At 61.8% G+C, this 26,329-nt stretch overlaps 2 protein-coding genes and 1 long non-coding RNA gene across 8 annotated transcripts in view; 1 reads left to right on the top strand and 2 right to left on the bottom strand.

The window, feature by feature from the left end:
- Nucleotides 1-9: 9 nt before the first annotated feature.
- LOC107195760 lies at nt 10-8,742 on the top strand. 5 transcript variants are annotated; one of them, XR_003046639.1, is made up of 3 exons: nt 10-2,744; nt 2,890-8,022; nt 8,067-8,742. It is a non-coding gene; the product is annotated as an uncharacterized LOC107195760 (long non-coding RNA). The 5 variants fall into 5 exon arrangements; XR_003046640.1 differs by having other exon boundaries at nt 10-3,106; nt 3,387-8,022; XR_003046641.1 differs by having other exon boundaries at nt 10-5,316; nt 6,338-8,022.
- Nucleotides 8,743-15,873: 7,131 nt separating this feature from the next.
- On the bottom strand, nt 15,874-21,119 carry LOC102881458 (cytochrome P450 11B1, mitochondrial). 2 transcript variants are annotated; one of them, XM_006913034.2, is made up of 9 exons: nt 20,881-21,119; nt 20,189-20,344; nt 19,406-19,605; nt 19,105-19,308; nt 18,705-18,859; nt 17,041-17,207; nt 16,549-16,627; nt 16,259-16,456; nt 15,874-16,077 (listed from the first exon to the last, which is right to left on the bottom strand). In XM_006913034.2, exons 1-9 carry the CDS (start codon nt 21,117-21,119, stop codon nt 15,925-15,927), a joined length of 1,551 nt encoding a protein of 516 aa, XP_006913096.1. In that variant the 3' UTR covers nt 15,874-15,924. The 2 variants fall into 2 exon arrangements, with proteins under 2 accessions (XP_006913096.1, XP_024903412.1); XM_025047644.1 differs by lacking the exon at nt 16,259-16,456.
- A 3,671-nt stretch (nt 21,120-24,790) lies between these two features.
- The window catches only part of GML (glycosylphosphatidylinositol anchored molecule like), a 7,297-nt gene continuing 5,758 nt past the window's right edge, over nt 24,791-26,329 (bottom strand). The window contains exon 3 of the mRNA XM_006913033.1: nt 24,791-25,077. Coding sequence (XP_006913095.1) covers nt 24,791-25,077 — 287 coding nt within the window. The remainder of the gene's footprint in view (nt 25,078-26,329) is intronic.

The raw sequence follows: 26,329 nt of genomic DNA, 5'->3' as shown, positions 1-26,329 counted from the left end.
CTCCGGGTCCCCCGCGGGCCCGGCAGGTGTGTGGGGGAGGGGCGCTCCAGCGCGGCCCCAGAGGCCCACAGGTGGCCGGCCCGACGCCGTAGGGGCTGAGCGCGGGGGATGCGTCAGGGAGGCCGATAGGGCCACAGTGGGACTCCTTTCCACAGGGCGGGCTGCGTGCGGTGAGCGGGCAGGTAGGAGGCCTTCGCTCAGGTGTCCTTAGGGCGTGGGCCCCCGGCTGTTAGCCCTCCATGGGTCGCAGGGCGTTGATGACATGACGTGACCTGCAGCGCGAGGTTGCAGGAGGCTTCTGGCTTCTGTGGCTTCCCGGCTGTGGCGTGGGCAGCAACGATCCCTGGTGGCAGATCCGGTCCCTTGAGCGACCATCTTTGCAGGCTTCGGACTCCTTCTCCTCCTGGGCGCAGGGCTGCCTGCTGTGTGGCCCCCACTGGGCCAGGACCCTCAGCCCAGTATGGACTCGAGAGCCTTCTGTGAGCTCAGCTCACGGGTGCACCGGGTCCACAGCCAGGGGGGCCACTCACAAAGCCAGCTTGACCTGACCCTGGCGCAGAGCCGGGAGGCCCCTGTGTCACTGAAATAAAGGCGTTCTCTGCGGGCGGGGGCGGGGCCGAGCCAGGAGCTGAGCAGCAGCTCTCAGCAGAGAAAGTGAAGGTTCGTTTAGGGAGTTGGCACCAAGCCAGGAGACACAGAGAAGCCAGGGCCCCCAGCGGATGGGTTATACAGAGGAAAGACGGTTGGTGACCATAGCTGAGGGAGTTGGGGTCCTGGCCCTACTGATTGCTGTGGGCCAGGTCAGGAGGCGGTTCATCATGGCCTCGGGTCCTGGTGTCGGCCATGGCGTCGTCCTGTCTGGCTTTGTGAGGAGATCACGGTCACTCTGCTTGCACAGGTGGGGGCTGATACATAGCTGAGGCTGAGGCGTTATCTCTGTTTGACCCAAACTTTGCTCTACTTTGAGGTCTGGTCGTCGTATTTTCGTCATGGCCGGTAGATCTGAGGCTTTCTTCTTAGCGTGACACTGATCGGGACCTCGGGTCCCACGGGCTTGGGGGCCTGGCGGTTTGGGCGCGGGTGGGGCGGGCCGGCTGGGAGAACGTGCGTGAACTTGTGGCACTGTTAGACTGAGCGCGGCCAGCCTGGGTTAGCGGGAGTCACAGCAGAGAGTTCACGTGTGGCTGCACCTGTCAGAACAAAGCCGGAGCCGTGGGCCTGGCGACTGTGCCTTCTGCCCTCTGTCCGTCTGTCTGTCTGTCTCTAGGTGCCCCGTGAGGGCCTTGTCCTTCAGCCGATATTCACAGAGCACCTGCTGTACCCCACGCTGCTCCAGCTTCTGGCCAGGCTTGCCTACGGGCCCTTCCTCTCCGCTGGCCACTGGCCGGGTGGTGGATTTGGGAGCCTCTGCCACCAGCCCGTTCCCGAGAGTCATCCCTCGCACTCTGATAGCGCATTTCCTGTTGGGGGCTGTCACACTTGACCTTTTCATTTGGTCTTTTTGGGTGTTGTTTGCATAACAGTGACAGAGGGCTCCAGGGGAGAGAGATTCTTAACCGTACACAGAGGAAGGGGAGGCTGGGGAGCAGGAGGGGGCTGGGGGCAGCATGGCGTGGTGGTCGGCGTGGTGGTCGGGATGGAGGCCGGTGGGAAGTGGGACCCCATGCCGGGACCAGGCCTGTGACAGGGCCGTGTCCAGGAGGGCCTTAGTTTCCACGTGAGCGGCGTCACGAGCGTGCCCTTGTGCGTGAGCGTGAGTGTCTTCAGAGCTGGCGTCCGGACCGGCCGGCCCCTCCTATGGTCCAGGCCTGCAGACGACAGGAGCGTGGGAAAGGTCAGCCGGCAGAGCTTCGGGGCAGAGGTCCCCGTGTGTCATGAGATGGCCCCAGCCGAGGTGTGGTGACATCTGAGGGGGTTCCAGAGCTCCGGGGGCGATGGCGCTGCTGTCCCCAGGGACGTGGACGTGGCCCGTGGGGCAGGAAGGGTGCCCGGGCAGGGCTGCGTCATCCCCTTCCCATGCGGCATTTCCCGCATCTGCCCTAAGCTTTGGGCTTGTCCCGGTGCGTGTGTGGAGGGTCCTCTGGGGCCCCTGCCCACCTGTCTGGAGGGGCGGGATGAGCCCCAGACTCCATGAGGGCGCACGTTGTGTCTTGGCACTGCCCGTCGGGTTTTGCCACTCGCTCGCCACCTCCCCCAGAGGGCCAGCCCTCGAGGCCGGCGGGCGTCATCTGTGGGTCCACCGCCTCCGGCCACGGCAGGCGCCCAGCAAGTGCTCACGGGGCGAAGGCAGGAGCGGACTTCGCTCCTGCTCGTTCCTGTGGCTTGCAAAGCGAGCTGCGTGAGGAGGAGGGCTGGCGTGATTTGAACCACCCAACTCAAAGTGTCCTCAAGGTCACCGCCGTGGGTCGGACAGGAGACGCAAGTGTGTCTGAGTGTGCACGGCCTTGCCAGGGGTTTGTGCAGCGCCCGGTAATGTGACCTGTGGGTCACCCGATTCTGTGGGGGCACTGGGGTGTGTCTAAGAGGGTGGGCGTGGTGTCTAGATTGGCCCCGGGAGGTGTGACGTCGGGGTCTCCCCTTCCCGAGGGAGTCCTCATCCCCAGGGCTTGGCGTAGCTGGGGTCGGCACCCAGAGACGATCTCTTGGACCAGCTGTGGCCAGCAAGTGACCCGTAACAGGCCCGCCCGCCACGGCAGCCTTGGGTCCCCGCATCATGTCCATGGCACACCCCCTGGAGTGGCCGGGTGCGTACCTACCTGCTCGTGGGTCCAGTCACGTCTGCGGGTCCCTCTGCCTCTGCTTTGCTTCCTTCTGGCCGGGCCTCCTGGGGCTACTGGGGCCCTGTGGGAGGGTCCTCCCATTGTGACCCTGTGGCTTCTCTCCACACAGACCCTAACCTCTGACCTCGTACTCAGTCGCACGTGTCACAAACCCCAGGAGTCCCAGCTGCCCGGGCCAGCACCTGCAGTGCTCCCGTGTGTTGTGATTGCGGGGCTGAGACTCCCCGCGTGCCTGCTCCCCACAGCCAGGCGCCCGCCCGCCCCGCATGGCGAGGAGATTCCCGTAACGGCCTCCGGAGCCAGGGAGGCAGGTCTCGATTCGCCGGGTATGTTGCCTCTGGTGTCCTGGGTCTGGCACACACATTTTCTGGAACGCAAGTAGGAGGCTTGGCTACCTGGGCTTCTGCTGGAAGCCACCTGGTTCCAGTGGCCATCGGGCTGTAGTGGCCCAGAGTGCTGTGGCCACATGACGTGGGCACCTGCGGGTCACTGAGAGCGGTTTCCTGTCTGAGGGATCTGACACCGGACAGCGGGTGGCGAGTTTCAGGGTGAGGTTGGTTCAGAGCCAGAACTTTCTTTCCATCTTTCCACCTCCTGGGGCCTCAGGGGACTTGGCAAGCAATGACCTGGAGGGGCCCGGGCAGTGTGGCTTCATCTCGGGTGGACCAGAGGACCTGCTGCACACTCAGCCCTGGACTGGGGGTGGCGTCGCAGCCAGCCACCTTCACCGGTTCCTCTCTGCGTTTGAGGACTGCGGTCGGTGTCCACGCCCCCGGGCAGCATCCTGTGCTTTTAACCTTTTCTCATCTGGGCCGGTTCCTGACTAAGGATGTGCCTTCTACGGACTCTCGTCCCCAGGAGAGATCTCTCCCAGGCAGAATGTAACTCCCCCAGGACGTCCGGAAGGTGGTTGGCGCCTGCCATCCCGCGGGACCTCAGGGTTCTTACTGGGAGGAATCCGACACCTTATCTGCTTTTCCGGTGCAGCCGCGCCGGCTCTAGCCGGGCCTCGTGCACACTGCGGGCGAGGCTGGGCTGCGGGGAGGCCATGGCTCCATCCCCACTCTCGGAGTGAGGCCCCGTGGTGGGGGCATGTAGGGTCCCCGCATTCTGGTTGCTCCCAGCACACCCCTGGTCTCTGGGGTCACCCTCCATGTTGCCACCCTCTCTCTGCGTTCTCAGCTGAGGAGCTCTGGGCTCCCCGAGTTCTCGGGACTTCGCCATCTGACCGCTGACTTCCTGTCTCCCAGCACAGAATGCGTTTTGCTTTTCCTAGCCTGCTTTGCCTCTCAGCCCCCGTCCTGAGCCGGCCCAACAGGTGGAGGTAGGTGCAGCCACGGCTAAGTGTCCCCCCACGTGGACTCTTCCCAGGATCTGGTGCCCCCATCCCGCAAAGGGCGTAGACCCCACCTGCAACTCTGCCCGGTGCCAGCACCCACTGTCCCTCCACAGACTGCCTGCTTCTAGGTCCTCACGTGAGCCAGGTTGGTGTACGAGGGCCCGGAATGGCTCCCTTTGGCCCCTAAGTTTCTGCTCCCCTTGCCTGTGTCTCCTGATTGGGCAGGGACCCTGGACTCAGCCACGTAGGCCATGAACAGGGCCCCGCAGGGCCTCTGCTGCTCCTGGCTCTAGCCGGGAGGAGTCCCACCTGGCCGCGCGGTGAGCAGGGAGAGCAGCCTGAGGGGCCCGCGACGTTGTGCCGACTGCGTGACCTTGAACTCCCTGCCTGTCTTCTCTGGGCCCAGCTCCCTGTCTCAGAGTGGGGCCTCAGTATGCTCCTGTCGGGCTGGCTCCCTGCCTCTCAGAAAAAAGTCTCAAGTGCTGCGGTGACTTCAGAGCCTCTGTTCCAGCCGCTGGGGCCTCAGGTTCTTCCTCTAAGCCACATTCCCACCCCAGGGCCTTCGCATGCTGTTCCCGATCCTGGAACAGGAAGTGTGTTTCAGATCCCCCTGGCCCTCTTCATTTCTCTGCTCGAGTGCCCCGGGCAGGAAGGCCTGGCCCCTGCTCCCTGGGTGAGACCCGCCCCCGCCTGCCGAGGAAGCACCTACCGCTTGGTCCCCACTTCGAACACTCCCTGGCACGTACTGGGTGCTCAATAAATAACCGCATGAGTACATTTGAACGGAAATACAGCTTGAGAGATGGTGTCGTGTGAACAAGAAGCCACAAACCAAGAATTTAGAAGCACAATGTTTGTAAAGCTGGCATCGCAGGAAGGAGGAGCTGCAGGGAGGGGCTGGGAACCACTGTCTCCCGGTTCCTTCCTAAGCAAAGGCCACAGGGTTTCCGTATGCACAGCTCGAGACCCTCCGTGATTGCCTCGGGGCCGGCTTGGTGAAGGAGCCTCTGTGACTTTCAGCGAGGGGAGAACAAACAGGCTTTCGTAAGTCAGCCAACTTAGGCTCTCTGAAGCAGGAGCTGATAACACGTTCCAGTCTGTCAGTGTATTTTCCCCAGAAGACGACAGAGACCCCTTTCCTCGATGATGGGTCATCCTGGTGGAACGTCGTGGGTCTTGACAGTGGAGACCTTCTCTGTAAGCTTCTGCTCAGGGGGATGAGGGGCTGGCTCGCCTGTGGAGAGAGGGCAGTCCAGAGAGCTGGCTGGGGCTGGCGACCTGCAGGCCTACGTCTGTGGGTGGCTGATGGAGACAGAGAGGGCCAGGGACTTCCCTGACAATGCCCATGCCCCAGGGTGTAGGAGAGACACCACCTTCTTTCTATTAGGCAAAGGTCCTGCATTCCCGCCTCTCCCACCTCCTGACCACACCTCCCACCCAGTCCTCGGCCCTCCTAGGGGTTCCACAGCCCCCAGGCTTCCTCCACAGCAGTGCGGCCTTGGCCTTGGGAGGGCGGAAGAGACCTTGGGGAGCATCCTCTCCCCGCCAGCCTGCGGGCGGGGCCTGTGTCCCTGTCTTTGGTGCTAGCTCCTCCTCACGGCCCTCGGGCGCCCTCTGGTGGCTGGAGTGCGCACTGCACCCTGCTGCAGGCCGCGAGGCCTTGTCCAGTCCCTTCGGAGGCTGTGGTCAGTTGTGGCCGGCTGGCTATTTTCCTGGACACTCAGTGGATTCACTCACACGGTCCCAGGGACAGGCCAGCCTCATCCTTATAGCTGCTTTTGTCTCAGAGGCCTCCAGGCCATCTCTGCCCTGGGCCCTGGTCAGCAGTGCCCCCCCGCCCCGCCCCAGGGCTGGCCCATCAGGTCTCCCCAACTTGAGTCTTGCGGCTCCTCCTCTCTCATAAACAAATCTACTTCAAGCTTCACAAGGTGTCCTGGGGGTAGGGAAGAGCCCCTCTGTGGGCACACCTGCCGCTGTCCCACTGAGGACCAGGGGGACGCCCAGTCAAGCACCAACACCAGGGCCCTGCAGCTCTTCCTGGGGCCCAGCTAGGTCGGAGGGCCATGTGTGGCTCTGAGCTTCTCCGAGAGAGCAGCCAGCGAAGGCCAGGACTGACCCTGTGCCATCTGAGGGGCAGAAGTCAGTTACCTGTGGCCGCTGATAGCCCAAATGGCCGGAGGCTGGACGAGCCTCTTATACAGACCATCGCTTTCAGCAGACTCATTGCGGACTCTGACGTCGGCACAGTTCTAAAGGCCCCGAGCCCGGCCAGCGCGCTGCCCTTCAGAGGAGGCTTCCTTTGGACAGAGCTCCCCCGGCTCAAGCATCCTCCAGGCCGGACCGGTGTCCCAGCTGGTTCTCCCGAAGGCAGGTCTGAACGGCGTGCTCTGTGGCAGCTCGCTCGGCCAGCGGGGCCGCAGCCATGAGCCTGAGGGGTCAGGGATGGTCAGAGCTGTCCCATTGTCATCTGCCAGCATCACGAGACCTTTGTAGACCAGCTTATTTGTACAGTTTCTACCAGGAAATGCAGAAAGCTCAGCCTGCAGCTTCCCAGAAGAGGAAGGAGCGTGCTGGCTGGGCTGTCCTCACACCCGGCCTCTGACCTCTGCCCGTCAGGGTGGAGTGGAGCGTGCCCTTGAGGGAGGGCCGGCCACCTCTGTGCTCCCCGCATACCCCGGGTCCTCGATCGCGGGGCCCATGGGGTGGCTCCCCACCCCCCATGTCCCCAGCTGACCTTGATGCCACAAAGAGAAGGGAAAGGGAGGGAGGCAGGGGAGGGGTCAGTGTGTGTGCTCTGGGGGTGCAGAGACGTCTTGGGCGGGGGTGCCCATGGAGGGGCAGGGATGAGGGGCAGGGTGAAGGGAGAGAGCCTTCGCCAGACCAGACGGGGAGCCCTCAGGAGGGGATGGAGAGGAGGGAGGCCTGGGGGAGGAACCCAGGGCTGGAGAGCAGGCGGCTGCTGGCAGGGTCGGCCCAGGCCCGGCGCCCATCCCTATCAGCCATGGAGGGACTGGCAGGGGCCTCGGAGGCAGGACTGGGCTGCTATAAATACTCCTCATACAGGCTGTCACTTGCAGGGACTTCTCTGGATGCCATAAAGGGAAGGGAAGGCGGAAATTGTTTAAAATGGTTGTCACAATGACATTTAACCTACTAAATGTGTCATGGCTTGTGGAACTTTTCACTGGTGACTTAAGGTCTGGCAAGAGCCTGGACACCCCTGGAGCCCCAGCCTGGGCCCCTGGGGAGGCTTCTCTCCGGGCGGGGGGTGGGACTCAGGCCGTGGCTGGGACCCAGCCTCGGTTGCTGATCCAACGCCATGGTCAGGGACAGGCCAGTGTCCCACCAGCCCAGCCAGTCCTCCCCTTCCTAGGCCAGCTGGGACTGCCCACCCCTCTGGGAGACTCACGCCCCAGCGGGCACGCTTTTACACATTTTTGACCGAAATCCCACAGTAAGAAATGTGGTTTTCATTCTGACCAATGTATATAAAGTCTTACTGGGGGGCGCTCGATATTTTCCATTCCACCCAAGATTACCGCCTTTCACTCTGCTTTTCGTTAAAAAGTCTGATCGAAAGCGCTACGCCGATTTCACCACCTACAGTCAGAAAGCACCGGAAAAGCCCCCAGCTCAGGAGAGTCTTTTTTCAGATGGCTTCCTAGGACCTTGTGCAGGGACGAGGCACCTTGAACATGATGAAAGCATTAGGTTTGCGAAAGCGGGCGTTCCGTGGACATGAACGTGTCTGGGACACAGAGGACGGGGCCTGACCGCTGCCAGGCCACCCCCATCCGCGAAGTGGGCGGCCTCAGTGATCTCCGCAGCCGCACGTGGGAGTCCCCTCAGACGCCCACTCTCTGGGGTGTGCCCGCAGCACCCAGGGCCGAGGAGAAGGCTCGCGTACTCTCTGGGGTGTGCCCGCAGCACCCAGGGCCGAGCAGAAGGCGTGCGTGTGCGTGCGTGTGCACATGCACACACGTGTGAGTGAGGGTGCAGTGTGAAGCCAGGCAGCCACTGGGCACCCCTTCCGGCCTCTCGCCCACCTCGGGGAGCTCCTGCGTCCAGCAGGGACCACCGCCCAGCCCTGAGGAGCTCACTCCCTGGAGAGTCAGAGACCGGTGTCCACCCAGAGATGACAGAAGACAGACGTGGGTCAGCTCCAGCCTCCCGGTGAGCTGTGAGGGCGGGGCCGACAAGGAGTTGTCAGGTCTGGGGTGAGGGTGGGTGCCTGGCAGAGGGGGCGCGGGAGAGGTGGCCCAGATGCGGCCAGGCAGAGGGTGCGTCATGGGCCGGGTCACGGGCCAGTAGTAGACCTTGGCTGAGTGAGTGAGTGAGTGGGCGGGCTGGGCGGTCAGCAGCAGGGGCTGGGGGATGTCCCAGGGTGAGGAGATCTGGCGAAGGTTAGGAGATGCAGTGCCAGCTCCTGGCCTGGGCTCTGGCCCCAAGGAAGGGACACTGGTGGGCAGTGGGGGAGATGCGGGCGTGGGCTGTGTGTGGGTGCGGCAGAGTCTGGCTTCAGAACTAATTTCCTGTGTTTGACCTTGGAGATGCGATTATGCAAGCAGTTAACATTTGGGGAAGCTGCACGAAGCAAATATAGAAACTGTACTATTTTTGAAACTTCTTTGTACGTGTGAACTGATTTCAAAGTGAAAAGTTAAAAATGTTTTCAAAGTGGCAGGGAGTAGGCTTGGTGGAGCTGCGTGGTTTGGGGTTCTCGGGAGGCAGCCGGTCTGGGTGTGGAGGAGGCTGAGTGGGGTGTCGGGGGGAGAGAAAGGGAGGCCCTCTCACTGTGTCCTAGACGGGGCTGGGACAGGGGCAGCGTGTGTGCGTGAGGGAGAAAACATTTCAGATGGATTCAAACTCAAGTTGAAAATGGAAAACAGAATTTTTAGGAAGAAACACAAAATCTCTTCACGGATTAGCAGAAAATATTTTTAAGTAATGGACCAGTAAGAATATGAACAGTGAGAAAAGGTTGCCTGTCATGACACGACAATCAAAAAAGAAACACACAAACTAAAATACTTTCAGTAACTAGTATCCATTCATCAAGCCGGAAAGATGAAAAAGCCCTGTCAAATTAAGCGGGGGCAGGAACGCAGGCGAGCGATAGTCCCTAACGCGGCTGCGGGGGGCAGGACTCAGCTGTGCCCCTGGCATGTACCTGCACACCTGGCACGGTCATAGTGTCCTCGTGCAGTCACACCAACCGTGGCAGCCCAGGCTTCGTCCACACCCGTCTGCGCCCTCCGGGATGTGGTTTCCATGTCGCAGCTGCCTCCTGGTCACGGGAGGGCTGATCAGCCTCCAGCTGCCATCTGTGGTCCAGGCAGAGTGGAGCAAGGAGGTGACCAGGAGGAAGGAGCGATTCCTGTGTGAGGAAAGCTGAGTATTCCACAGTCTCCCTAGAATCTTCCAGGGTACGCGGTGAGCTCCAAACAGGACTCCGTGTGTGTGTGCGTGGGTGTGTGGATGGCTGCAGGTGTGTGCGCCTGTGCGTGCATGACGTGCGCGTGTATGTGATGTGTGCATGTTCTCTGTGCGTGCATGACGTGCGTGTGTATGTGATGTGTGCATGTTCTCTGTGCGTGCATGACGTGCGTGTGTATGTGATGTGTGCATGTTCTCTGTGCGTGCATGACGTGCGTGTGTATGTGATGTGTGCATGTTCTCTGTGTGTGCATGACGTGCGCGTGTATGTGATGTGTGCATGTTCTCTGTGTGTCTGTGTGTGCATGACGTGTGTGCGTGTCTGTACAGGGGAGGAAGAGCTTTAAAGCCTCTTCCCGGAGCAGAGCTCGGGTAAGGCTCCAGCCTAGGTCCCTTCTGCTGTGGTGGATGGAGCTGGACACTGGGGACCCGGGTGCTCGGCTGACTGTGCCTCCATCTCGCAGTGTGGCCCACGGCAGATGCCCCGCCTCTCCTCACCCCTCCTGCCAAGCGCCCGCTGTCCAGAGAGGAGGCAGCTTCCACCAACTTCCTGGGTATAGGTCTTACAGCCTCTCTCGTTGACGCTTCACTCGGCCATGCCGATTCCGCTCTTTCTGTCCGCTGTGGCTGTGCAGGAAGCAGGGAGATGTTGCCACCTGCACGGCCGGGGAGGAGGGGCCTGGGTGGGCAGCCAGCTGCGCACCAGGCCTGTCCTGGACCAGCTGCCCTCCGTGCGTCACGACCATGCACCAAAGACACCGAGCTAACCTGCCCGCTCAGCCTTCACGTCCGGGGGCGGCGTTTCTGACCTCGTTTGTGCATCGGTCTACTGACTTACAGATGGACGAGTGCTTTCGTGACTGGCGGTTAAGTGGATCTGAGGGTGGTGGCAGAACTCCGCTCCTCTGAGAAACGCCATTCACAAGGCGGAGCGAGAAAGCCACCCACCACTGCGACACCGTCGTCATCTTGAATTTACAGAGCTTTTGAACCATTGAAACAAACTCTCGACAGTTCAGAAAAACGACTTGCCCGATTTGAAAACGAGCGTAAGAATGTGTCTTCCGGGCGAGGACCGGCAGGGGCGGGGCTCCGGGGGCGCGTCCGTGTCTGCGAACGTGCCAGCCGGCGTCCTGTCCCCAGAACAAGGGTGCCGGCCAATGCCAGGCTTTCATCCTCACGCTTTCAGTCCCCATGTGTCTTCCTCAAGCTCTTTGCCTGACGTGCACAGGAGGGAGGGCCAACGTGTTGGCTGAGACGCCCTCTGCAGCAGTAATTACATGGCGTATTTCCCGCCCCCGCCCATGAACTAGAGCGCCTGGGGCGCCTGGCAAATGGCGCATGCGTGGCCTGAAGTGCTCTAGGCCTGGATGAAAAGAGCGGTCTGAACCTGTGTGCAGACATCCACTGTCACCTTCGATGTGACTGGTCTGGGCGATCACAGATTCCCTGAGTCCACATGGAGGGCTGGCTCTTTCAAATGCACGTCCCGGCAAAGGCCATGCTCGGGTCTGGAGAATCTGCAGCCAGCTGGGAGGAGCTGTGGAAAGACCATTCTTAAAAGTAGAAACTCCTGAGTGTCCTGATGCGGGCAGTCCCTCAGACTTGGTGGACCCTCCTCAGGGACCACCAGGGGCTCTCCCAGAGGGTCCTTGTTTGCGACACCCCAGACACCCCATCCACAGAGGGGCTTGCCCACATTGTCACACACATCCCACCCCAGCCTCAAGGACCCTCCTCCAACACCCTTACATTGGAACCCTGGTAATCATAGAGCTGAAGCCACGGGGGTGGACCAGAGGGAGCAGGGCCTTGTCCGAGGTCACCCAGGTGGACAGGATGGTGGGTTCAGGAGTCAGGAAATGGCCCATATGTTGGGAGAGGCCAGCCAGGTATCTGTGGGGTCTTCAAACCCTTCTGCCCACAAAGAGCTCCTCCCCCCCTCACTCTTGAGACCCCCATTGCACAGGGTCAGGTGTGTGGTGTCACAGCCCTTTATGTGGGGGCTGCCTTGGGACTGGGGAAATGCAGAAAAGAGGGGTATTGGGGACAAGCCTTCCTGATTTCTTGGCCTCAGAAGTCCTGCCCCATAGGTGATGTTCCCCCCTTCCCCAAGGCCCTGCATTTTCTCCCAGCTGCCCACCGCCTGGGGAGGAGCCCCCATGTCCATGATTGGAGCTGAATCTCCCCTTCAGGGCAAGTGGCGAATGGACCAGTGGGAGGGGGCACTGGTCCGCTCTGCTCCCCGGCTTCTCAATGCCTTGCTGAGCCTCAAAAATAGAAAAAGTGGAAAATATGGAGGAGAGGCTAAGAAAGATGGCAGAGAGAGTGAGACAGATCACAAAATAGTTGAGATAATGGTACAGAGGCAATATTGAATTAATAACAGCTGTGCCCTCCCCCCCACCCCGAGCTAATACAGTATATCAAACCCCAGATCAAGCCGTCCAGCAAATTTGAAGCAGGGCAAAGAAATAAATATCCACACATACCCATGAAAATGCAGAAAACCAAAGACCAAAAGAAAATCTTTTAATTGCCTATAGAAAAGGATAGATCACCTTCTAAGGAGCGATGCTGAGAATAACACCTGACTTTCGGACAGCAACTAGAAAAGCCGACCCTGGTCACAGTCCGAGCCCTAATTCTGGTCACACGCTGAGTCCTGACCTCATTCAGAATGGGGAAATAATGCAGAAGAGACAGGGCAGTCTGTCAAGAGGCGTGGGCTTGCTTAGAGGGGCAAGGAGTATATTTTATAGGTCTCAAAAAATCGTCCTCCACCCTTCACTTTCCAGGTGCCCCAGGCCAGGAGACAATAGTCACAACACCATGTGCTTCTTCTTGGGTTCTGAGAGAGTCTGGCTTTCTCCAGGGCCTCCCACTGCAAGACAGCACAGCGAACGACACTGCCCAGGGCAGCTGGCCCTCGGCTCTGCGCAGCCGGCCTCCACAGCCTGCAGGGCTTCAGTCTCGGCAAGGCTCCCACTGTGCCCCTGACGTGCTGTGTGGCTCAGGCATGACGCTCCCCTCTCTGAGCCCCACCTGCCACAGGAAATTTTCCAAGGGAGAATGGATACAACTGTGGGACATTGCAAAAGACTTGCTGCTGTCCAGGGTGCTGACGTTGTCCAGGGGAGTTGGCCACCTGCTGGCCTCCCGGTGCTGGTGCAATTAGACGGTCGCACCGGCATTGGCAATAAACCTGTCTGGAGGCCCCCACCCATCCCCTCCCCTCTCTGTCTCCAGGCCCAGGCCCAGAGCTTCTGCCAGTTTCTGCGCCTCCTCCCTTTGCACCTACTCTAGGAAGGTTTTCGCCTCATCGTGCCACCAACGCGACTTTGTTCCAGTTTGTCTGTGACTGCCGTGTTGCATATCCAGTGGCCAGTTTCAGCCCCCACCTTCCTTCTTCCACTAGCAGGGTTCGATGCCGCGGGCCACTTTTCATTCCAGAGAGACTCTCGGCCTGCCTGGCTGCTCCGTCTCCATCCCGTTTCTGGCACCCATCTTCTCCGTCTGTGCCCAGGCTCTGAGCTTTTCTATTGTCCCTGAATTCCTAAGTGGCCTCTTCCAGTCCTGTGGCTTTACATGCTTCCTTAAATAATGTTTTCTAGCTCCAATCTGTCCTTTGTTAAGAAAACAAAATCAAAACTTGGAATTAAGGCGAAAGATGACGACCTTACCAGAGAGAGGCCACTAGGCCATTCACACCTGCCCCTGGCCCCTGGTATGTGCCTCGAAGAACTGAGAGCTTCCCACATCCCACGGGTAGTTGTCTGTTCCTGTCTCCCTGACTAGAACACACACTCCGTGAAGCAAAGGGTTCGATCTGCTTTGGAATCTGTTCTATGTCCCGAACCTATAAAAGTACTTGGCACATAGTAGATGTGCCAAGTACCCACTGTCCACCTGGGGATGTCTCCCCCAGAGCTGCCCCTCTTCATGGCCCTGGCCTCCAGACCCACACTGGCAGGAGCCCTGTCCCCTGCCTGGCATTTGGGCCAGTCCAGGAGGAGTTCGGGCCCTGTAGTCACAGGAACGAGGGTTCCAATCCCCACTGTCCCCTGCATGAGTCCTGTGTCCGTGAGCAACTTCCTGCATTTTCCAGGCCTCCATTTGCTGGTTGATAAGATGGGATAATGACATTATCCACTTTAGCATGGAACCCATATGAAGTGCGGAGCAGGTGACACATACGGATGCGATGTCATTAGTGGCGGATACATTAAGGCGATCCTACTGTTGCTCCTATTGTCACTCCTTCCGTATCGTTCTGCAGATCGAAGGAGAATCTGGAGGACCAGAAGGAGTAAAAGGGCTTTTCTAAGCTCGCACCGTTCTAGCTAAAACCGGGACTCAGGCTTCTGGGTCACACCGGAGGTTATCTGAGGGAGCCTCGAATGTCCAGGAGCCCGGCCGCTGAGGGTGGAACCGTCCTCGGCATGTGCTGAAGGCTGAGGGGCTGAATCTCACCACTGGTGAAGAGTATACAGCACAACAGGCAATCACATCTGGAATGTTCTAACTATTCCAAAGCTAGTTACTGAGGGGCTATGACCTCTCTGCTGTTCACGGGACTTGTGCCATCCAGCCTCTCTGCAGTCAGGATGGATTCAGTGCATCCACGTAACTGTATCGACTTCCATGCTCACGCTCCATTTCATGTCTCTCATCTTGGGCTCGCTTTCCTGGGTTTTTTTGCAGCAGATTCTGAGTAGTTCTTTGAGTGAGGATCTGGGGTGAGTGAATGGCATGCTCTGGGCCTCCGCCGTGACGGTCATGCGCACACGCATGCCCAGCTCTGCAGAGGGGCACACGTGTGCCCCAGGGCGACTTCATTTTAATTCCATGCCTGCCCCCACACGTCACCAGCTCACCACAGAGCAGGGCCACAAATCTCAAAGTGACTTTTGAGAGGCGGGAGAAGAAATTCTTTTATTGAGTGCTTGTGGAGGCAGAGAACTGGGAGCTTTCCAAACACCAATCTCGTGATGTCCTCGCAGGGCCTGGTGAGGTGGGACTTGGCGCTACCCAGAGTCCCCACACGAAGAGACTGAAGCTCAGAGGGACTGAGGGCTGGCCCTCGTGGTGAGCCAGGGCTCCAGCCTGGGCCTGTGTGCCTACAGAGCCTGGAACTTTCTCTACAGAGCCTCTGTGATTCTCCAAATCCGTGTCAGCAGCGCCTGACCAGGGCGGAGGAAGGCCCCTTCTGCTGTGGGTGGAGTGCTGAGGGGCGTGCGAACTCCCTCCCTCACCAGGGTGTCTGGGGATCCACCAGGGTGCCTTTGGGGAGGCTGGGTGCCGGCAGCGCTGGTGCAGCCAGAAGTGCAGCCCCTCCCCCCTTACCGCCTGGGTGCGAACTGAGTGCCTGGTTCCCACCAGTCGAGAGGGGAGTGGGGAGGGCGGGAGAGTGCAACAAGCCCATCACCCCGCCCTGCCTCCAGGATCCCTGCGTGTGTGGGGTGGGGGTCACCTGGCCCTCCATGGTGTGGGACAGACTGTTCATTCCTGCCAGCTGGGAGACCCCAGGCGGCTCTCAGCTGTTCGAAGCCTCTTCCACCCACAAGGTCAGGATGGCCCTCTGCTGTGGGTCAGTGTGCGGAGGTAGCCAGCACTTCAGACAGAGGACTTTATTTAAGGGAGCATGTGGCTACACGTGGCTGCGTCGTGCAAATGGCCCACCCCCTTCTTCTAGAGGCTTCTCCGTAGTCACCCTAATGTCAGCCTGGGGTTCACCATCCTTCACTGCTTTCGGATGGGGATCGTTGGCTCAGATGTCCTCGTCAGCTCTTTGGTGGTCGTTCTTCTAGTAAATGCTGCTGGTGACCTGCCCACCCAGGCCTTTGGTTGGGAGATTCAGCCACGGTCACAGAAAGCTGGCACTGCCAGGAAGAGCCTACGTAGTCTGAGCACAACAGGGCGGTGGACAAATAACAACCCAGCCTTAAGGTCAACTTTAGGCAAGAGCGTTGCAGACAAGAAGCGTGACATTGGAAATGGCAACGAGCCATGGGACATGGGACCTAAACCGTCATCTCCAGGGTTGGGGGGGAGTCGAGTACAGAGAGCACGTGAAACTGGACAGGGACTCAAGGAGCAGGGCCGGAGGCCCCTTGGGTGGACACACGAGGAGCCTGGAGCTGGTGCTGGGGTGACGGATGGCTTTCCTTGCTAGAGAAGGCTCTGTGGGAATGAGCACATAACGGGCACCTGCAGCCAAGACTTATCCCCAGCTCTGCCCCGGCCTTGCTGCACAGCCCGGCGAAGCCTGACCTCAGAGGGCCTCGGCTGTTCCATTTGTGGTACTGGCTGGACAGGGGTGTGGCTCAGGAAGCAGGGCCCATGGGAGAAAACAGGAGTGGCCTAGGGTCAGGGGGAGGAGGTCTGGTCGCGTGGCTGGCCCGGCAGTGCGTCGAGGGCCCGGAAGGTAAGTAGCGGGAGGGTGGAGGGCATCAGTATGAACCGGTAGATCATCCTCACGTCCTCTCGCGTTAGCGTCTCCACTTGGAAGTTTTTCAGCACCTAGGACAGAGGCGCGATTCCTTGCGGCCGACTGGTCAGCCGGGTGGTCCCGGCCCAGCCTCGCAGGGGCTACTACGTGGGCGCGGGCGGGCGCAGCAAAAGGAGAAGCCTGTGGTCCCCGCCCTGGCCGCCTAGTGCGCCCCGCCCCGCCCCCCGCGCAAGCGCCGCCCAGGCCGCTCACGTGGTGCAGCAGCAGCAGCATCTCGGTTTCCGCGAGGCGCCGCCCCAGGCACTGTCGCGGGCCAAAGCCAAAGCTCAGGTAAGGGAACCTGGTGCTGGAGCCCCTGTTGTCCAGCCAGCGCTGGGGATGATAGCGCTCAGGCCTTGTGAACACGGCAGGGTTTCGACCCAGGCAGTAGAGTTGCACGTAAACCATCGTCTGCAGACGGGTGGGGAGGGGCTGCGTCAGCCGGGTGGGGGAGGGTAAACCAGGTCTGCTGTTTGCTGGAGGGACTGTGGCGTCGCACTCACCCCAGCTGGGATGTGGTAGTTCTGCAGGACCAAGTCTGAGCCCACCTGTCGCTCCACGGTCATACCCACGGGGTACAGCCTATGGGTGGGGGCATCCAACAGGGTCCTCAGCGGGGACAGGGCGCCCCACTCCTCCCTTCTGCAGCCTTCCTAGTTCAGGACACACCAGCCAAAAGGAACTGCCCCCGATTCAGGTCCCTTTGGCACTGAGCAGCTGCGTTCATGCACCTCCTGAGCTCGGCCAAAGCTGCCCCAGCCTGAGCAGCCCTGGGCCAAGGAGGACATGGCCTGGGCTGGCAACCAGGAGGTTGAAGTGGGATCCTGGAGGACGGATGAAGCGCCCCCATCTTTTCAGGAGGAGAAGACGAGATGCGAGGGATGCACCCTGGGCAGTGGTGCTTGGCGCCCCGGGGTCTGGCAGTGAGCTCCGGAGAGCGCTGTTCCCAGACCCTGGGCCAGAGCGGCTGGGGCGGTCCGGCGAGCCACACTTACCTCAGGGTCTCCTTGAGGGCAGCCCGTAGCAGGGGCAGCTCCGTGAGTGCCCTCTGGGGATTGTCGGAGATTGCGACCTTGGCCCGCAGGGTCTCCTGACGTAGGGCCTGCTGTACCTCAGGGTTCCGAGCCAGCTCGAAGAGGGTCATCATCAAGGGGTAGGCCGTCTGCAGGAGCCATGGGCACAGGCCTCAGACCTTGGCACAGGCCGAGCATCTCGGCCCTCAGGACACCCCTCCCAGGAAGATGGTCTTCCCCTGGGGGCAGGTCATTTCAGACCCACGGTGATGTGCATGCCTGGAGCCGGACAGACCCAGGGAGCTGAGACCTCGAGATCCTAACACCCCACCTCCCCTACTTTTCCTGAGTCCCTCAGAGAAGGCGTCCCTCCTCTCGGGGGAGACCCAGGCCTCCTCCTGCCTGGCTCTCTCCCTCCTCTGGGCTCCTGGAGGGGCTCAGCCTTGCTGTCTGCTTGGGGTGGGGTCTGGAGCCCCAGGTCCATTTGCTCCCAGTGGGTTATCACCTCTGGGTGTCTGCAGCCAGGCCAGACCCCAACCAGTTCCTCTTCCTGGCTTGTCTCCATGGGCAGGGAGAGGCGTCCCCCAGCCCAGCCTGAGATCTGAGAGACTGTCTCCTAATCCCATCCTCATGGCACCGGGCCCCCTGGTATCTCCTGACCTGTGACAGTGGCCTCCCTGCTGTGCCCTGGGGTGCATGAGGGACCCTTAAGGGGCAGAAATCTGACCCAGATGCTCTCCTCACTGGCATCCTGTAGCCTTGGGTACAGGCCTGGAGCCTGAGGCCCTTCCTTCCAGGGGTCCTGACCTCTTTGGCCTATGTGTCCCCCACTCAGCCTCACTGCCTTCCCTCGCTGTCTACTGTGTACCCTGCCCTGGGCCGCTGCCCTCCCTGCCTCCTCTCTGCGGCCTAACTTCTGTGTGGTTCTTCCACATTCGGCTGGAAGTCCCCTGCCTCCAGGAAGCCTGCCCAGAGCTGCCCGCCGCCGAGGCACATGTCCCCACCCCCACCTCCCGGCTCTCTCACCACGTGGCAACCTCTCAGGCTCTGCTCAGCGAGCCTCTCCCCCACGGGTCTGTGCCTGTACCCAGCATCCCAGGAGCCAGGCCCAGAACAGCCCTCAGAGATGCTGGCGGGTGGAGGCTGGGCTCAGAAGCGGAAGCCTGCGCTGCACGCTGCACCCTGGGGCCCGCCCCGCCCGCCATGCTGTGCTGCCATCTGCTTTCTCTTCTAGGTGGAACCTTGTGCTTCCCAGCCTGTCACCACCAGCCTGTCACCACCAGCCTGTCACCCACACGGGAGATGTCATCTATCACCGGTCAGGGTCCCCTGTGCAGCCCTCTGGCTGTGTGTTGGACATGCTCCTCGTCCCCAAACCCTGATCATCCAAATGGGGCCTGCACTGCTGTCCATTCCCAGGCCTGGGCACCCCGCGGTCTGCCTGGAGCCTGGTTTCCCCCACAAGTAACTGCAAACCCTCCCCTTTGAGAGTCGCTCTCGTGCGCCCTGCCCTCAAAGCCGCCCAGCAGTTCAGAAGCCGCGGTCTAAGGCGGGAGGTCTTGGAGGCACAGGCTTGGTGCGGGAGGACGCTGCCTGCAGCGAGGCAGGCTCCGTGCTCTATGGGCCGGGCTGGCGGCTGGCCTGACCGTGTCCACGCTCCCGGCAGTGAGGTCGATGGAGTTGGCCTTGATGGAATCCAGAGTCAGGTCCGCCTGCAGGAGCAGCTCTGCCACGATGCCGCTGTACTGCCGTGGGCGGCCGAGCGCCAGCTCCTGATAGATTTTCTGGATGGAAGTGTTGGCTGTGGGCACAGAGAGACAGCGCCCTGGGCTTGGAGGTGGAGGGCACTGCCTCCGGTCGCCCTCCTACCTGCCAGCCCTTGGCACCCGACTATGTCTCCTACCCAAGTCCCCTGGTCAGCCCAGCCCTGCCAACTGCCTTAGGGCCCAAGAAGAAGCCATGGCCCTTTGCACAGCCTCAGCTCAGCCCCAGACTGCGGGCCCCCGTACCCCTGCCACACTGCACAGCCCGGCCCCCGGCCCTCACCATACTGGAAGATGTAGTCCCAGGCTTCAAAGTGCTTCCTCCACACCTTGGGGCTTGTCCAGCGGGACAGGCTCCTGGGCATGAATGTGAGCTGCACGGTGGACTTGAACATGGCCTCCAGGGCATGGATGAATTTCAGACTGGCTGGACTTGGGCTACGGCCAAGGAGGCCCAGCTGCTCTCCAAAGAGGACCAAGTTGCTGGCTGTGGGGAGCAGGGGTCCGCTGAGCAGACAGCAGCCCAGGGCCTCCCGGCCGCCTGCTGTGGCTCCTGAGCCGGCCCCTGCCCTCGGAGTGCATACCTTCTATGGTGTAGCGGAAGATGCTGGGCTGGATGTCCAGGGTGAGGCTCCCCCGGGCATTCTGCAGCACCCTCGACATCAGGACCGCAGAGAAATCCCTCGCCACCTTGTCCACCATGGGGATGTACTTCTGGACGGCCTGTGGCGACAGCATATCCGGGTTCAGCCGCAGTCGGTCCCAGCGCCATTCGGGCCCGTTTCTGTAGAGCACAGAGCAAGCTTCAGGGCAGCCCGAGCCAACAGCTGGCCCCCAGCTCCGTGGCCATCTTCCTCACCCCCAAAGGGACACAGGCGAGGCAGGGAGCTGCCTCTGGCTCTAGTTGGCCAGGCTGCCCGCCTTCCAGCCGGGCCAGACCACTCTCCTCCGGGGAGGCCTCAGTGTGCTGTGCCCGGGGCACGCACGTCTGCGATGGGGCCCGGGACTCTCCCACCTGAGGGAAGTTTGCCTCAACTCTAGGCCCCACGGGGCCCCACATGGAGGCTGACAACCTGGTGGACCCTCAGGCTCCAGCACATGCCAGCGTGTGCCCCTGGCCAGCGACTCCCCTTCTCCAGGCCTGGGCCCCCTGACCTGTAGAAGGGCAGGAGGCCGACCTGCGGGAGAGGCCTGCACGGAGTGGGTGCTCCCGAGTGGCAGCTGCTGCTTCCTTGCAGGCCGAAGGACTGGCCTTGCTCAGGCCCCTGGCGTGGCCTCGCTCCCCTCCCCAGCCCAGGGCACGCGGGACCGCCCGGACGGGCGCTCGTCCGAGCTGGTAGGCCCTCCGCACGCAGACGCGCTCTCACAGCAGGAACACGCCACACTTGTGCCCGCGCTGCTGTCGGTAGGCCAGCCAGGGTTCCAGGACCGTCCGCTGGGGCTGGCAGCTGTCCGCCTGCTGGAGCCTCTCCACATCCTGGGGCAACGTCACATACACAATGTGCTTCCCTCCCACGTCGTACCTGTGGGACAGAGTCAAGCCCTGCTGTGAGGGCCTGTCCGCCCCACCCGGGCCCGCCACGCCCCCGGCCCGTGGTCCTGAGCAGGCGCATCCTCCCGCCCATTCTCGCGTCTGCGCTGCGCCGTCAGCACTGAGCCGTGGGGCTCTCCGTCCTCACGAAGAGCCGTGGGCTCCACTGTCGAGGGCGCAGCCCCTCCACCACCGGGCCCGCCTTCCCGAGGGTGCAGGGCACAGGTGCCCGGCGGGGTCACGGCAGCGCAGGGCACCCTGCAAGGACCCGGCAGCCAGGGCGTGGGGAGTCAGGCGCCTTCGTGCGCTGCGCCGTCAGCACTGAGCCGTGGGGCTCTCCGTCCTCACGAAGAGCCGTGGGCTCCACTGTCGAGGGCGCAGCCCCTCCACCACCGGGCCCGCCTTCCCGAGGGTGCAGGGCACAGGTGCCCGGCGGGGTCACGGCAGCACAGGGCACCCTGCAAGTACCCAGCAGCCAGTGCGTGGGGAGTCAGGCGCCTTCAGCGGGGCACGCAGGGAGGGCGTCACCTGAAGATGGGCCCCAGCTCCTGGAAGGTCTGCTGCATCTTCAGGTGGAGGTCCTCGAAGCCCTGCTCTCTCCAGACCTGCAGCGCCCTCACCCACTTGTTGCCTGGGCACCGGGGGATGGCCTCAAAGGGCAGCACCGCCTTGGGGGCTGCCACTGCTGCGGCGCCCACCGCGCGGGCCCAGCCCGGGGACAGCCGGGGCGCTGCCCTCCACACGCCTGCCCTGGCCCGCAGCGCCATGCCTGTGCCCCTCCACCCTTCGGCCCCGGCCTTTTATCTCATGGGGAGGCCTGGCCTGGCCTGGGAGGCTGATGGCGTCACGGGAGAAAGTGGCCGTCCCTGGACTGGGCCAGGAAGCCCGGGACAGGGTCAGGGCCAGAGGCCTCCAGCTCGCGGAGGAAGTGGAGTTGGCCGGCCGCCTGGCCCACAGTTGCGCAAGGCCTGCGGTGGCGGGCGTCCAGAGCAGGCGCGGGTGGAGGACAGGGGCCTGAAGCAGGCTGGGGCGGACGCGGGGCCCCTCCGTCCTCTCCATGTGTGAGAGAAGCAGGAGGGACGAGCCCCTTGTCTTATCGAGAGATGACCGGGAGCCTTGGGTATTTTTATCTCCTGGATAAAAATAGGACCAGAGCAGGAAGCGGCGAGGCGGGCTGTGCGTTCCGCCCGTTCCACGCACGCACGTTCTGTGGACCCATGCCTCATGCTGGCAGTGGGGAGCGCAGCCTGGGGCCACCAAGGGTCCCTCCGAGTGAGGGCGTTTAGCCCCCTGGAGGAAGTTAAGAATCCAGAGACACGACTCGGGGTGGCAGCAGGGCGGCCGGGGCCCCGTCTGTCTGGTCCGGCTAAGGGGCAGTGAAGACCCAGGAGGTCTGGGGGGCTGGCGGGGCGGCCGAAAGATGACGGGTGCCGCTGGCCTTTGTCCCCACCTGCCCTGCATGGGGCCCTGTGCTCGGCGGACGTGCCCTCCTTGCCCACCCCGCAGCGGGCTCTCAGGGGTGCAGTCTCCCAGCTCCGGCCAAGGGCAGGAGCATGGCAGCTGGGATGGGCGTGGCCATGGCTCCCGAGCCCCTGGACTCCCCTGGCAGGCACGCAGCTGGGCAGGCCCGGGGAGGGCCGGCCCGCGTTCGGTCCCGCTGTCTCACCGACGTCCGGCAGCATCCCCCCGAGACAGGTATGGCCATCGCCGTCCCCACTTTCAGATGAGAAGACAGGCCCAGGGCCCCGTGCCCTCTCTGGGTGGCCTGAAGGGCAGGCTGGGGCAGGGAGGCCGCGGCTCTGATTCTGAAGGCCGGACGCGGGGTCCGTGTGAGTCCCAGCAGGGAGGGCCAGGCCCTGGGTGGTGGTCCTCGTTCACTGCACTCCAGCCCACTGCCCGCTCCTGATCCTTCCTGGGGGCCCTTTCAGCTGCGGCCGTGGGTCAGACCCTGCCATGACGCCTTCAGCCGGTGGAGATGCGTGATGCGCCTCAGCCCCAAATGTCCTTGGGCAGGGACGCGGCTGGAGCGCAGCCTGCCCTTGACGCATGGGTACATGAGCCCAGCCTCGCCAGACACCCCTTGTGCTGCCCGCCACCCCACCCCGTTGCTCTCTTCTGGCCTGTTCTTGGGGCTCTTGGGGCTGTAGACACGTGCCAGCTTTCCATGACCCAATGCAGCGTGCCCCAAGGAAGCTGGGGATGCGGGTCGGCCCCCGAAGCCACCTCTCCTGTCCAGGGGAACTGCGGAGATGGCTCTGACCAGGATGTGCCAGCACCAAACGCTCCTGTCCTAGTGCTGAGGTCCTGGTGCCTCCCAGACCCCCAGCCGCGAGCCAGCTGGAGGGTCCCAGGACTCTCCTGCAGAGCCTCGGCTCCGACGCGGACAGCGCGGAAGGTGCTCCGCGTCCTGCGCCCCGTGCCACTCCGCCCGCCGCCTGAGCGCACAGAGGTGCCTGGGGGGGGCGGGGCGGTCCTCAGTCCTGACCCTCTGCCCTGCTGAGCACCTGCCGGTGGTGTATGCACAAGAACACAGGTCAGAGGCATCACGGGGCGAGGCTAGGGGCAAAGTCACCTGAATGTGGCAGATGTTCCCAAGGTCCGCTGTCACGAAGACAGTGGAGGGGCACGCCAGGCCTCCTCCCTGTCTCTGCACAGAAGCTGGGATGTGTGGGCTCCTGTGGGCACTGGTCCGGGTCAGCCCTCCTCCCTGCCCAGAGCAGGACCACCCCCCTCCCCTGGGTTGGTGGGGCAGAGCCCAGCTGGCTGGTCCGTCACGTGGACAGTGGCCTCTCCCGTCCTTGGGCTGTACCGGCTGAGGGCAGGGCCCCCAGGCCCCAGGTCTGTGCAGACGAGGAAGCGCTGTACCACCGTCCAGGCAGGGGAGATGCAGAGCTCCACGCAGACATGTGGCTCCCACCCACACGGGGTTCACGCTGCTGTGTGACCACCCTCAGCCGACCAGCAAAACAAACGCCACACAGTGCAAGGGTCAGCAAGTGACCGCAGCTCCCGCTCACTTGGGGCCAGGGCATCCTGCGCAGCCCCCGTTGGCGGCTCTGGGAGAAAAGAAAGGCCACGTGCAGGCTGTGGGCCTGCCGCTGCTGGCCCGCCGCTGCTTCCCAGCCGGACCGAGAACGGGGCCTGCCTCGCGGTCGCGGGTGCCCTGGGTCTGGAGTCAGGCTTTCCCCAACGAGCCAAGGCCCGCGTTTCGCCCCGAGCACAGCCGCCCTGCGCGCACACCGCGGCTGCCCAGCTCCCCGGGCCCGTCCCCACCGGGGCCTCTGATGCCACAGACGCCGCCGGCGCCTTACAGGACCCACCGGCTGTCCACACGCCGCGCCCGAGTGCTTCCTGTTTCCTCCCTGGGGTCATCGCCTACCTCTGTGCCTCGCTTCCGTCATTTTGTTTACATCCTCCGTGGTCCTTCACGTTTAAACATGCAAAGCTCACTGCTTGAGTCTGGGTCTCCATCGGGCTGGAGAGAGCATTGGGAGGTGTGCGCATGCGTGTGTCTCTGCTGCTTCCTTTTCCTCTCCTGCCACCCACCTGGCTCGTCAGCTTGGAATGGGGCGGAGCATCGAAGGTGAGAAAGGTTTTATTCAATCTCGCCATTAGAAGCTGAATCCACACGGCCTAAGCCAGGCAGGTGTGTAAACCTGACGCTTTCTCTCCTGCAATGCCCTTGACCTTGCCTGATGCCGCTGTTCCAGGTGGTCACTTGAGAAGCCACTGAAAGCCGGGGGCTTGTGAGACGCGTCCGGCTGCCCCCGTGGCTGCTCTCGCCTTTCCATCCGTCTAGGGGGCCTGTTGAGCACTTGGCAAGGAGAATCCCCGCTCTCTGCCCTACGGAGCCCTCGTCCTGTCCCCTGAAAACGCTCTCGCGTCTCCCTTCCGAACGTCACGCGTGCGGCTGTCTCCTCTAGGTCGCTGGTTGCCTGGGGTGTGACCATCTCCATAACGTGTACTTTCGATCTGTTAACCTGAAGGCAAAAGGCCGAAGTGGGCCAAGAGGCATTCGTTTGAATCCCAGAGAACAGCGACTGGGAAGCCCCAATTTGGGCAGAAACCCAAACATGTTATGGGTAAGGAGACGAAGGCGAGGGGTGTTTATGGGAAGGGGCGGGGACAATGACACCCACAGAAGGCAGGCATCTCTATCTAGATCTCTGATGCTGAAGTGACGAGATGTTTTTGGTCTACGTGTGAGACGATGGCCAAAGACAAAACACATCGGATACTAAAACCACAAAGCACTCCGAGTTCGCAGCGCTCAAATGATGATGTTCTTTATTCTCTCTCGAAATAAGCCGTGAATGGGGAACACGCCAGTGCGGGGCCCTGGGAGTCAGTGTCTCTGGTTCACAAGAGAGCAAAGAAGGGTGAACTTGCGCTCAGGAATGGGGTGAGGGTCGAGACGAGACCCTCCAAAGAGGGCGTCTCACGTCAACACACTGCTGACCAGGGTGGAGACAAAGATCAAGAAGGACGTTGACTCCCCGAAGCGCACGGCGCCCTCGATCTCCTCCTCGACCGTCTCCTCGGTTAAGATGTCTCTCTCGAGGGTGGGCCCTCCTTCGTTGCAAGTCATGGAGTTACAGCAACGCACCCAATAGAAATTATTTGTCGTCACCATTCTCGGGGCTTCAGGAGGCGTTTCTGCCTTATACAGAAACGTGCAGTTGCTCGTACAGTTCTTGTAAACGAGTAATTCGCGATTGCTCAAACCTAAAAGAACAGATGAGAAGAAATGGCGATCATCAAGTTCACATATTCTGCTCGCAAATATCAGAGCACGTTCATCATAACTCGCTCCAACCCACACTCCCCACCCTCGAATGTTACCACGTCATAGAATTCGTGACTGAGAAAGAACATCCAAGTCTGCCAGAGGGTCCGGTCACTCCATGAGCAGCGTCTCCAGGGATGGCTTTCCAGCTGCACAGCCACCTCATCTGTGCTCTGGCCCTCGCTAAGTGCTAGGCAGCACCCTGTCACGGGGCCACGCTAAGGAAACGCCCTGTTCATTCTTTGTCACGAGGATTCTGGGCTCCAGGAACAACGCACAGCAGGACCACGTTTAGCTCACGCACCAAGACCATGCCGAGCCTCAAGGGGAGTCCACGGTCAGTGTATCCTCGGTGATGTCCTGCGATTGGTGTGGCCTCTTTAGGATGAGATCCTTGCTGGGCCCCTCAACCTGGAGTCCCCAGCTCCTGGCCCTACTTTTAAACGCTGATGCACCCTTGACGCTGCCCCGCTCCGCATCACAGACTAGATGTGCCGACCCAAGTAGGGTCCCCCGAAACTGTGAGGACTTCCACTGGTGAGCCAGCCCCACGGCCGTGGCCCACCAGTGACACCTGACCCAGGCTCCACCCGAGGCCTCCTCCTAGAATGCCAGAGTTCCATGCACGGGTGCCACTCCCCTCGCAGCCGCGCGGGGCTCACCCAGACGCTCTCCCCTGGAACCTACCACGGTGGCGTTCCCCGTTCGCGGCTCTGGGTTCGCCTCAACACCCGCAAGGACCGATACCAAGCTCCAGCCGCTCACCTGGCCATTTCTCACATAAAGGGTTTGCAAAGTCCCGTGTTCCACACGAGAGCTTGTGATCGTCAGTCGACAGCTTCACAGCCTTTCCCGCAGCGCGCCTGTCCCCGCACCAGCGTCCAGCTCAAGAAACACAACCGCACGAAACCTCCGAATTCCACGTCTGTCCCTCCAGGTGGGACTCGAAGCGTCAAGGCCACAGATGAGAAGCGCCTGGACTTCGAGGCCTGCACGTCGTTTGGCCTCTTCCTGAACTCCAGGAGAATAACCTCCGACTGCTCTCGCATCCGGCTTTTGTCACCTTGGTGCCGTGGGCTCCAGCCCCGTGGTCGGGCGCTGTCGCATGTAGCTCTTCTGCAGCTGTGTGCTCTGCTGCTGACGAGCATGCAACAGCTGGTCGCTGAAGGACGTTAAGGTTGTCCGGCTGCG

This window comes from Pteropus alecto, unplaced genomic scaffold, assembly GCF_000325575.1.
Source record: "Pteropus alecto unplaced genomic scaffold, ASM32557v1 scaffold105, whole genome shotgun sequence".
NCBI classification, from domain to species: domain Eukaryota; kingdom Metazoa; phylum Chordata; class Mammalia; order Chiroptera; family Pteropodidae; genus Pteropus; species Pteropus alecto.
This window is presented reverse-complemented; position numbering and strand designations above follow the sequence as displayed.

Excerpts from the sequence above, each read along its gene's own strand:
- LOC102881458 (XM_006913034.2), bottom strand. The coding sequence starts at position 21,119 with ATGGCGCTGCGGGCCAGGGCAGGCGTGTGGAGGGCAGCGCCCCGGCTG. Across the intron at positions 20,345-20,880 it reads GAGCTGGGGCCCATCTTCAG|GTACGACGTGGGAGGGAAGC; the intron begins GTGACGCCCTCC and ends TCTGTCCCACAG. Across the intron at positions 16,457-16,548 it reads ACTACCACATCCCAGCTGGG|ACGATGGTTTACGTGCAACT; the intron begins GTGAGTGCGACG and ends ACCCGTCTGCAG.